This window comes from Vigna unguiculata, chromosome 2, assembly GCF_004118075.2.
Source record: "Vigna unguiculata cultivar IT97K-499-35 chromosome 2, ASM411807v1, whole genome shotgun sequence".
In the NCBI taxonomy this organism is placed as follows: Eukaryota; Viridiplantae; Streptophyta; class Magnoliopsida; order Fabales; family Fabaceae; genus Vigna; species Vigna unguiculata.
The window spans coordinates 21,041,231-21,053,157 of record NC_040280.1 but is presented as its reverse complement, the minus strand read 5'-3'; the positions used below and the strand labels follow the sequence as shown (position 1 = coordinate 21,053,157).

Sequence of the window (11,927 nt, the reverse complement as noted above, 5' to 3'; positions counted from 1 at the left end):
AAATAAAGTCGTTAAGAGTTACGATGATTTTAAAGTTAATATTTTATATTAAAATCGTCGTGACTCCCAATAACTTTAGCACAAAATATTAACACCGAAACATTATTATGATTTCACCTTTTCATAAATTAATATTACATTAAAATTATCATAATTCCTGACAAATTCAATTTTTCAGAAATTTGTAAAGAAGTTATGTGGAATTAGAAGACTTTGTTTTTTAAATCGTTATGATTCTTTGACCATTTATCCTAAAATTACTAACTTTCTTTTAATATCTAAGCAAATTTGTCAAAAAAAAAAAAAAAACCATTTTCAATTAAAGACGAGGCATATCTATAAATCTGATATTAGGTTTCATGTTGAGCTATTTACCAGTAAGACAGTAGTGGTCGATAATTAATAAATGCTAATAAATAGGATACATTGTTAATTGAAACACCATTGCTTTGAAGCAATTGCTTCGGCTGAAAGGCACAACTCCTTGCAATTTTGGAAATTTATGCATAAACTTCCAATTATGTTATTGTCATATATGGAAGCTGAATAAGACCCTAATCTTACGCACACCTTAATTGTAAATACATCATATAATACGTAACTATCCATTTCTCTATTAAACAATACATGTGATACAATCTCCCTTGCCTCCAATATCTACTATATTTATATATATATTAATATTATAGTATTGCGCTGTTATATGTATGGGATCATGTGAACTTCGCTTAAAATAATCACCCAATGCCTCAAAGTTTTGGCATTTCATCACACTTTCAGAAACCAACTATGATCTTAAGCAATTTTTTTATTTATTTTTTCAGTGGAATCATTGGGTGGCCACGTGCTTAGGGGATTCTAACTGGACATATAAAGGGTTGTTAGGGTTTTTGTAAGAGTTGCAGAATATGAGCATTCCCAGCATGTTTGGGATTATAATGTCCATAAAGAGTGTGGAGAACATGTGGTTTCAATATGCAATAATTTTGTAGCTATTGGTTTGTTCTTTATCTAAACAAAGTATTTTACTATTTTAATATCATTCTGTAGATTCTGTCAAACATAATTTTTAACTAGTTTTTTAGTTCTTCACGCCAACCATACTAGGTTGTCACTAAATTATCCACATTTAAAAGTTCAAAACTTAATTTCATCTAACTTCAATGTTGATGCTGACTTAGTTTGTACATTATTATAATCTAAAGTTTCACATCAATTAAAAATAAAAAAAGTTAGTACTGTATAAGAATAAAATTCATAAACTCATTATTTCAAGTGTTTTGTATTAAAGATAGTGTTAGTCTTTTTATACGTAAGTTGAACTTATAATTTTATAATTTTATTGGTGTTGTATCTTTATGGTAACATCAACTTTGTATATATGTTCTTATTATGCTCAATAATTTTACATTACTTAGAAATCGAATGGTTTAAGACGGTTTAAATATTTCTTTCTCCTTTTATTGAGTGACATCGGGTAGTTATGAGAAAAACATTGGATTCTTTTGGGTACCAAAAATGGGAGTAAGTTTTAAGGCATTTGGTCCGTCCTAGTGCCTGCACATGCAATTAAGTGGGTTACAGTCACCTCTTGTTGATTCTATCTGTTCTATTAGATAGTTTTCATTCTCACTCACCCAACATTTTTTTTTTCTTTTGTTATTCATATATATAACTTACTTCAACTTTCACCTTTTCCACATTTTTATACTGTCTGTACGACCATCATACCTTAAAAGTGCTATATTTTGAATAAAAGATCACTGTGTAAGACAACAAGGAAAGTGGTTCATAGTTATGGAACAAACATTAAACGAATGAACTATAAAAAACATTATTTAAGACTACTTGTTCTGATTCAATCATGTTCATTTTGTACTTTGGTATACACTCAACACTTAGTAAGATGAATACGATGATGGGTTTGATGATTATGCAAAGTATTTGAAGAATGATTAAGATTGATGATGAGTCCAATCCAATCTACATTATAGTGATTTTCTTTTTCTTGTTATTATTTTGTGGATTTTTGCTTGTCGTGTATATTTAAGCATTTTATATTGAAACTTACTCTTCTAAATGTTAAGGTTCTTCTTAAAGTAGGTAAATAATTTAATTTTATAAGTTTTTCCATTGATCCATGTATTAATATTCAAAATTATAATTTATATCATTGATTTTTTTTCTAATTCTTTTTAAACATTATGGATATGTATGTTGCTTATTAATAATAATGAGAATAAAACTTTAAAGATGATTGATCATGAAAATAAAATTGATATATTGGTGGCATTGTATTGAAATCTTGAAAAAATGAACTGAATTGTTATTTTTTATTTCTATGATTATATTAGAAGGACTTGTACTAAAAAATTAGATGAAGTATAATTAATCTCACATATTAATATTTAAGACATTTTTTATAACCAAGTCTTTTAAACCAGTAATTAGACGAAATATAATTTATCTCACATATTAATATTAAATTTTTTAATAATCTAGTCTTTTAACCCAGTGATGTAAATAAGGCATTGTTTTAGGGCATGGGAGTTAACTCGGTAGTCCTAGGATTGATTGTTGTAGTCTTAAAATAATGTTAGGCCAACAAAGTTATGTCCCACAAACAAAAACTAATAGTCAATTTTAGGATACAGTCTACACCATATCAATGAAAAAAATTATATTTTTAAAATTATATTTTATTTAAAATTAAAGTATAATTTTTTTAAGCAATATTTTTTAGATAGACAGTTGTTGTCATATAAAGAAATTGTACTAACACTTAATTTTATCGGAAAATTTTGTTAAACATGACTATCTTGTAATTAGACGTATAAAAATAAACTTAGCATGATGATCCGACATGAAAAATCATAACTGAAAACTTTGTAAAATAGGTTAGATAAGACAAAGAAAGTTATAACCTAAATTGAATTTTATAATTTTTTATTTTGTTTTGGTGGGCAAGCCTAGATGAACTTCCCAAACGCACGGCTAATTTAATGATAAATCCTCTTTATAAAATAATATTATTTTTAATATATATATATATATATATATATATATATATATATGTGTGTGTGTGTGTGTAATTTATATGTAAATTATTATACCTAAAATTTAAATTTAAATTAATAATGAATTTTAATTTTAAAAATACATATTTATTTTTGTTAAAAATATTTATAGCAAGTCAAGAGGACAGTTGATTCAATATTAAGTCGGACCAGCTAAAAATATTGTAGTTCATTTAGAAAGTCTCATACAAACCCTTTTAGGTTATGCACCTCCATACTTTGTATTGGTACTCACTTAACTTTTAAAGTGGTGATTTTACCCTTTGTGAAAAAAGAGATTTCAAGACCCCCTCTTCTGAAAATCTTCTAAAAACAAACTTTCTGAAAATTCTGGAATGGATTTTTCAGAACAGAATTTTTAGAAAAAGGTTCAAAATTCCAATCCGGAAGTGTGGAAAATGCTGATTCTGGAATTTCTTATCCGTAAGTGTGACAACCTTTTGTAATGGCCACCACCACAATAGTTAATACTCATAACCGCATTTGTAGCATCATCAAACTCTTTTTTCCGACAAATTCCCGATTTCCAAAACCATAACTAGTATTTTCCGTGAAGGGCGTTTCATTTCTGTGTATGTCTATGAATGAATGTGTGAAAAAAAACAAGAAAATATCCAAAATCAAATCTCTTCAATCGAATCAAACATTATCAACCGCAGAAAATTTGTAGTAAAAAGAAATAGTAAGTAAAAGTATTATTATAATTTCTTAGAATGTAAAAATAAAATAAAATATCAAAATAAAGTTTAACATTTAAGCCATGTTTGACAGGAATGAAAGAGAAGGAAGAAAAAGAGAAGTGTGAAAAAAGTTCAACTCAATTTTCGTTTAAGAAATGTAAAAAAATGTGAATCTCACTTGGCATCATTTCTTCTCCAAGCCATAAATATGTAGAAGAAAACGAACATTGTTTTAAAAAATTGATAGAACTGTCACTAAGATAAATTAAAATTCGATAAACAAGAATAAAATCAAATAACTTTATTTTTACATATTTTTCTTTTATTTATCTTAAACCGAAAAACATTTATTTCATTTTTTTTCCTATTTCTTCCTTCTCTATTAAACAGTGTTAATGTTGCCAAAATATTGTCACGTGATTTTCAATTAAATTTATTATTTAAAAAAATATGAAATAACGTCCTAAGATAAGAAATTAATAAAAAGAATAGTTTATTATAAAAAATTATGTTGAAAATATATAACAATTCATAATAAGAATACATCAATATGTTTTAATGAACCAAAATCTATTTTTTTTAATAAACCAAAATCTATTTATCGACTTCTTAATTAGTACATTCTTTTTAGCAGAAGACCACTACTACCATAGTTTCCAACTGCAGCTCATTCGTCCATTGTTTTTTGGTAGTCAGTAACCATAACTCATTCTTTTATTGTTTTAATATATTTATAACACGGGATAAGGTTGTAACTAGCAGTAGAAACAAAACCAAATAGAAACAGCAGTGAACCATAAAACTTCTGCTGTGTAAACTATACAACTCTAGCATGATTGTAATCATTCTATTCACTCTAGTGTCCTTTGCTTTCAAGCTATGTTAATATCTGCACCAAAATAACCATATATATTGATATAGATGTGTAAGCTAAAACAACTGGTTTTGCACTTTGCACTTCTATTTTTCTCTTAAAAAGGTACCTCTGCTTTAAATGAAACTACTACAAAGTAAAAAAGTCTTTAAAAGCTTGGTAATTAGTGGTTATGGAGAAACGCTTTCACACCCCGAAATTAGATGTATTCCATATCACTTTGGATAATCTTAATTTTCTTATCTTCCTTTTTGCTTTTGAAAAATAAAGAATGGCAAGAATTTTAACCTACAAAAACACTTGGCAAATGCAGAGAGAACTGGTATATAAACAATACGACTATGAAAGGAAAGAGTTGGTTACATGAGTCTACCAACATAGGTTACTCGAGGATATTGCCGTTGCAGCTGTGGCCACTGGACAAAAAGTTGATCAGCCATCCGCAACTTGTACAGGAGCAAGGCACTCAAGGAGAGCCTTCTCACTCTTGCAATACTCTCAACATAGAAAATCGATGACCATCTGATTCCCAGTACCTGCACAGAAGTTTGAGAGGTTTCAGTGTCAAATGAAGTGGATAAAGTGGATTAATATAAGAATAATGAATGGGGGGGGAATAAGAACCTTAAATATGAATGCAATTGCACAGAGGGGAATGCAAGTTCCAGGTCCATTGCAAAGTATCTGGATTAAGTAGCACACAAAATTACCTCAAATTGAAACAGAGTAAAAAGAAATAGAAGCAAATAATGATCGGCACAGTACCACTTCAGGTCTAATTTTAACCATTAGCCATAACGCATGCACCAGTGCAACTAATGTAGTCCAAACAGAGGTTATATACGATTGACCAACTTCCCTACTCCGGTATATCTTCATGAACTGTGCAGTATCGGTGACCCCTGAGGCATTCTGCAGTAAAATTTATTTCTGATAAGAATTTGTAAACCACCAAGAAGCAGAAGTGAAATTCAAAATCCACCAAGCGCTAAAAAAATCAGTAGAAGAAAATAGAAGTTAGATAAATAAATATTTTCTATTTCCGGTCCGAGAGTCTGGAACTGGAAAGGTTTCAAGAAGAAATAAACCAAAAAACAAATGTAGCAGCTATTAAAGACTACAAACTTCTCGTTCATAAGCTACTATTACATTCCCAGATGCCTCTTGAATAAAACCTATAAGCGAGTTGGCAGTATTGCTTTGGGTCTACCTATTGCAAACAGCAGCAGTCACGTTTCTAGTCGTTTGACAACAATAACTAACATCCAATTATACAGGTCTTCAGCCAATATACTATCCCCAGAAAAAATAGTTACATTATTTCCTCGTAACTACCAATACACGAGATAACATGTTGAGAACCAATCACTATATAAAGCAAAAAGTAGACATTGTGTGAAAAACTATCCGATCTTATATTGTAGAAAAGAAAAATTAAAGTTCTTTGAATAAAAGGTACTTCTTGACACAGTAAAAATTAAAACCTCAGAAGTCAGGGAGTTTTCCAACATTTGAGCTTTTTGAAGACTCATAATATCAGTAGCAGCAGCTATGTAGAATCTTGGATAAAACCTATCTTTCTGCAACACTGCCAATAGATTAATCATCTCAGCAGTATGACCACCTACAGCAAATAAACCTAAAAATTAGGTAATGTCATGAAATGTTTTGATTTGGATGGAAAAGAAGGGAAAGTAAGTTGAAACCTGATCCTAAAATAATAAGGGTACTGACGGGTTTTAAACCCCTTTTGGTCAAAGGCCTGCGACTGTGATATATAACATACAGGAGACGGACCAAAATCAAGGAGACAACAAAAATTGCACTCAAAAAGACGCCAAATGAAGACACAATAGAGAAGCTGCAGCCATTGCATTTGCCCATCAGAGGTAGCTTCAAGGTTACAGTCAGAGCTATGCTCACATCTTCACTGCAGAATTAAGGAGAAAATCAATGTTGAAGATATGATTACTTTTCATAACCAATAAGGCTCGTGTTTATACTTGCAAATTGTAATTACATAAATACATATATGGAAAAAAGGAACACATTGCTATAACAAACATGGTGAGGGAGAGGAGAGAGAAAGATGTTAATTTTATTGACTAGATATTTGGGAAAACCCTTAGACAAGTGCTCTTGTATTTATTATTCTTTTCATTCTATTCATTATAAATCTTTCTTTTCTTCTCTTTTCAATTCTTGGTTCTTAACAAATTGGTCAGACCTACCAGGTCTTCGAAGAAGAGGCCTATTAGAGATGGAGGAAGCCCGAATTTGGACCATGGGGAATCTACCGGCCTTTGCGAAGGCAGATCCAATTGGTTGGATTGCTAGGGCTGAAAAATTCTGAGGTGCAAGAAATTCCTTCATTCTAAGCTGCAAAATACTTTTATGAGCATGGAAGGCACGACAATGCTCTGGTTCTATAATTTCAAATTGGGAATCATTTTCCACAGCTTTGATAAAATGATTCAAAAATAGCTGTTAGTCACATCTTCAAAAGATTGGCTGCCATGAAGCAAGATGCGCAAACTGAGATGGAATCTAGTAGCAAAGAAATGGAGACTTCGACAGTGTTCTAGAAAGAGAGGACCAACAATCTTGATTATCTGAAATACTTTTTGGGTATTGAAGTGATTCAAACCGAGGAAGGTGTTGTTATTTCGTAAGACAATATGCTATTGACATTCTAGAGGAGATAGAGCTAGCAAATTGCAAGCCTGTTAACGGTCATACGGATCCAAATCAAAAGTTGATGGTGGACCACGGCAAATTTTTTTCAGATCCAAAGCTATCGAAGGCTGATGAGAAAACTCATTTGTCTCACTATAACAAGACCTAATATTTCCTATGCAATCAAAGTTATTGGTCAATTCATGCAGAATCCTCACATGGAAATGTTATAATTCAAATTCTCATACATAAAAAAAGACTCCAAGACAAGACTTTCAATGAGGACAAAGTAAATACTTAAATTATAGGGTATTGTTATGCAAATTGGGTTGGTTGTCTCATCAACAAGAGATCCACCACAGGATGTGTACTCATTGGAGGGAATATTTGATCCTCAAAGGGCAGTAAACAAAAATGTTGTTGTCTAATCCAGAGTAGAATTTGAATATAGATCTATGGTTTTCGCCACTTGTGAACTTGTGTGGATTAAACAACTCCTCCAAGAGCTCAAATTTAGTGATGTTGAGTAGTGGAATTGTATTACGATAATCATACAACCCTTTATATCAACTACAATCTTGTGTTTCACGAGAGGAGCAAACACAGAGATTGATTATCATTTTTTCAGAGAAACACTATTGTCCAAGGAGCTTGGGACTGAATTTATCAACTTTAACCAACTTACAAATTTTATATCCAAGTCCTTGAGAGGGCCTACAATTCAGTTTATATGTTCCACGCTTGGTGCATACAATTTGTATACAATTTGTATGCTTGCTCCAACTTAAAGAGGAGTGCTAAAATTATTATCTTTAATGTATTGTTCTACTTTCATAATTTTGGGTGCATACCTAACCTAAGGGTTGAGTGTTATAGGATATAATTTTTCCTTGTATTGTACTCTTCTCTTTACACATGCGTACTCACACAAATATACACAAATATACATCAGATGAGGCAACAACTCACTGATCTCTTCTCATAACTAAATACAAGTCATACCAAAGGTGAGGATTTCAAGTTCCATTCTTTCAATAAGAGTGAATAAATAACTATTTTATAATCATTTTTAAAACAAAACTGGTTTTAGAATCAGTTTTAAAACTGAACTAGTTTTAAATATCTGTCTCTGCACCACAGCTATATAGGCCTAGTGGTAGTAAACATGTATGTTTTTGGGCACATAATAACTGAAAAATTTATATCCGATTAAAACAAAAAGATTTACAAGTCATTCAAACTTCACATCTATAATTCTAAAATCTAGGTTCTTTTTCTAATTATGAAGGCTACAGGCCTTCACCATCTCAATCATGTATAAAAAAAACCATACAATCCAATAGACTTAATTTCCATATCTTAGAACCATTGAACATCAGTTCCTCCCATTTGATTTTGGTTTTGACTTTGACAAGAATTCCATATCCGTGTTCCTACCCTTGCCAATCAGCCATTGAAGTTTTTCACATAACCAAATTATTGAATAATAGAACCATGATATTGGTCATTATCAAACCTACTTGAAGAAAAAAGTCGATATACAAACAAATGTTTGCGGTATACAAACAAATGTTTGCGTACATGCAAAATTAATTTTTCTATATATGAATAAAAAATTATCTTTGACATTTGACAATCAAGAAATGTATTAAACTATTTAAATAAATTCATATAATTATTGACATAGCATTTAATTTAGAGAGGAGGAACGAGTGGAGACCATGATGACCAGATCAGTGCTTATTTTCTAAACTCGTTTTAAGTCAAGACAAAATCAGTGGTGTGGAAATTCAATGTTATACACATGACTTGAGTCTGAACAAGGAAATATAGTTGGATGTATTGCAACTTGGAATCCATCCCTGTCTATTATTTGAAATAATATTATTGCTGCCCGCATTACCTAATGTCCTGACTTAAATAACTGTGATTGAATTTGGGGTGAGACCTAGCTATGTATATAAAGCCATGTATTCAGGAAAGCAAGGTATGAGATCAGTGGTTTGGTATAAAACACCCATAACTAACAAGCAAGCATTAACTTATTATATAGAACAGACAAATATTGCCTTATAACACACCGCTAAGAGCTTAATTACAAATCCTCGGGCAATCAACAAATTAAACAAAAGATTTAAACTGCAGTGAAATATATGAATGAACACCAAGGTTGCGTGCCCTTTTAAGTAAAAGTATCATGCATTTAAGAAGAAGAAGAAAAACTAGAAGGAACACACAATTTCCACACTTAATTTCATTCATGAATATCCAAATGCTACATTAGTTAGGATGGTTCTCGTCCAGGTGAAAGGTTTGAAAAGGATATGGACTTTACTCTATATGGTACAGCTTAGCTTATCTATGTAAAAATTTAATAGCCTGAAAATATAATACAAAATGTAATTGACCCGAACTTGACACTTCAACAAGAGACTAAAAGCATAGTATAAACTAACTTGACATTGACACAACAAGTAGAGCCTATACCCGCCTTAAGTTTATATTTATTTATTTTATAAACCAAATAGAGCATATACATATTCAAACACAATTGCATCTTCAATTGTATAAACCAAACAAAGCATGTTCAAACACAGTTGAGTCTTAGGTAATTACAGTAAAATACCAAACCCAGCGAGAAACGGAAGCACGGGTTATCTGGTGACGAACAACAATTGCAAGACAAAAACAAAAAATGCGCAAGCTCTCTTCGGCGATTCTCCTAAGAAATTGACAATTGAAGAAATAAGATGAGAGAATTGACAGATGAAAAGAATGACCGGAACCTGATTTTCGTGTCTAGGGTTTTGCCAAGCTCGTCGAAGACTCCACAGCCTCGTCGTTTGTCAGTGGAGACGACAAGGTGTCAAGTTTATGCTTAGATACTAATACAACAAATATTATTTAGTTTAATCCAATTTATTTCTTAAAAGTAAAATCAATATTACTGTGAGACTGCTCAAATTAAATAAGTAAAACATAAATAATAATATTCACTAAAAAAACATTAATAAAACTGTCATATTGATCTTTGTCTACGGGATGTTTGAGGAACTTGGTTGTCAAATTATCAAATTCTCATTTTTCTATTTTCAAGTTTTGCCCCTACAAAATAAAATAAATTAAATTAAGAAACTGATACCAAATTTACTTCAAGCAATTAATAAATGAAATATTTTTAACATTTTGTATAAACGACAATGATGATATTAACCTATTTTTCAATGAACATAAAAAAATATATAATAAAATTGATTGTCATAACTTATTTTATAACATCACCGTTAAAAAATCATATTGAATATTACGTAACCACACGTGTTATTACAAATGTACGCATCCTTAAATATACGTGATATTAGATATTATATTAGTATGTAATGATATTGTAATGTTATTAAATTAATATATAATTTTATATTAAAAATAAAATGAAATATATCAAAAAATATAAGAGAATAATTGTTGATAAATAGAAAAAAAAATAAAGATAGACAATTTTATAAAAAGCTCGTATAAATAACGGTCAATTTTAAAAAATTTAACAAATAATTATATTTTAAAGGATAAAATTGTAATTTTAAAATGTAGACACAAAAGAGAGAATCATCTCTATATATTGTTATAGATAAAAACAACTTGTAATTATCTATAAATAAATAATCAAACTATAAGGTTAAGCTCAATAACTTAAAAGACTTCAAATTACATTTGCATACTATTATAATTTTTTTTGCTAGATTTGAGAATCTAGAAAATAATTCGAAGTAGTGGTTTTTATAAAGATAACACTAAAACATTTTATTATTTAAAAAGTCTGGCTATAAATATAATTTTCTATTAATTAAGTTTCATTTTATAAGAACTAATATTTATATAAAAAAATTTTAAATTATTTTTTGTCTTCTCTCTAGATTTTTAAATCCATCATTTATCTCTTTTTAAAGATTGGAGTATGTCATAAGACTCCTAGTACTAAGGTCTACAACTATTGATCAAAATCTTGAATAGAGTAGTTCATCTTTTGTTCTTCCTTTAAATCTTGTTAGTAAATATGTTTTGTGTAGGTGTGTAGGGTTTTGTATGTGATGTTAAAAGGCTTAAGGTGAATCCTTGTTCGGATAGGATTGTAAGGGTGTGTTTTGATCTTTGATCAGAGTTCTCTATATGCATGTAGAGCCGGTGTGAAGCACCTTTTGAGTCGTCCGGATATTTCGAATTTTAAATAATTAAAATAATTAAAATGCATAACAAAAACATAAATACATCGCATTTATGAATAAACCTCATTTATTAAATAGTCCATTTCCCAAAAACACGGGAAATTTAAAACTTTTATTAACGTATAACAAAACACTAATCCATAATTTATAAAACAAACAATGTACTAATATCTCTCAAAACTTTACATATTCTTCCAAAAACTAAAATCAATAAAAACATAGTAATAAAATCTCATGTTATCCCTCGCTCTGTGTCTAAGCATCACTAGCACCACCTGCATCAACATCCAACGTGTACCGCGTACACGATCATCACAAACACAAGCAGATAGGGTGAGCTTAATGAAATCAACATACATCAGAGTAATATACAAATAAACAATCACTTAACTATATT

General features: G+C 30.1%; 1 protein-coding gene across 4 annotated transcripts; it reads right to left on the bottom strand.

Annotated features, from left to right (window-relative positions):
* Positions 1-4,815: 4,815 nt before the first annotated feature.
* LOC114169526 (UDP-N-acetylglucosamine transferase subunit ALG14-like) lies at positions 4,816-10,335 on the bottom strand. Of its 4 annotated transcripts, none has more exons than XM_028054715.1 (6): positions 10,094-10,335; positions 6,338-6,561; positions 6,116-6,255; positions 5,397-5,543; positions 5,256-5,315; positions 4,816-5,167 (listed from the first exon to the last, which is right to left on the bottom strand). In XM_028054715.1, the coding sequence occupies exons 2-6, from the start codon at positions 6,513-6,515 to the stop codon at positions 4,991-4,993; spliced, it is 702 nt and encodes a 233-aa protein (XP_027910516.1). In that variant the 5' UTR covers positions 6,516-6,561; positions 10,094-10,335; the 3' UTR covers positions 4,816-4,990. The 4 variants fall into 4 exon arrangements, with proteins under 4 accessions (XP_027910516.1, XP_027910526.1, XP_027910536.1 ...); XM_028054725.1 differs by having other exon boundaries at positions 6,338-6,564; positions 10,094-10,197; XM_028054735.1 differs by having other exon boundaries at positions 9,924-10,188.
* Between the last annotated feature and the right edge of the window lie 1,592 nt (positions 10,336-11,927).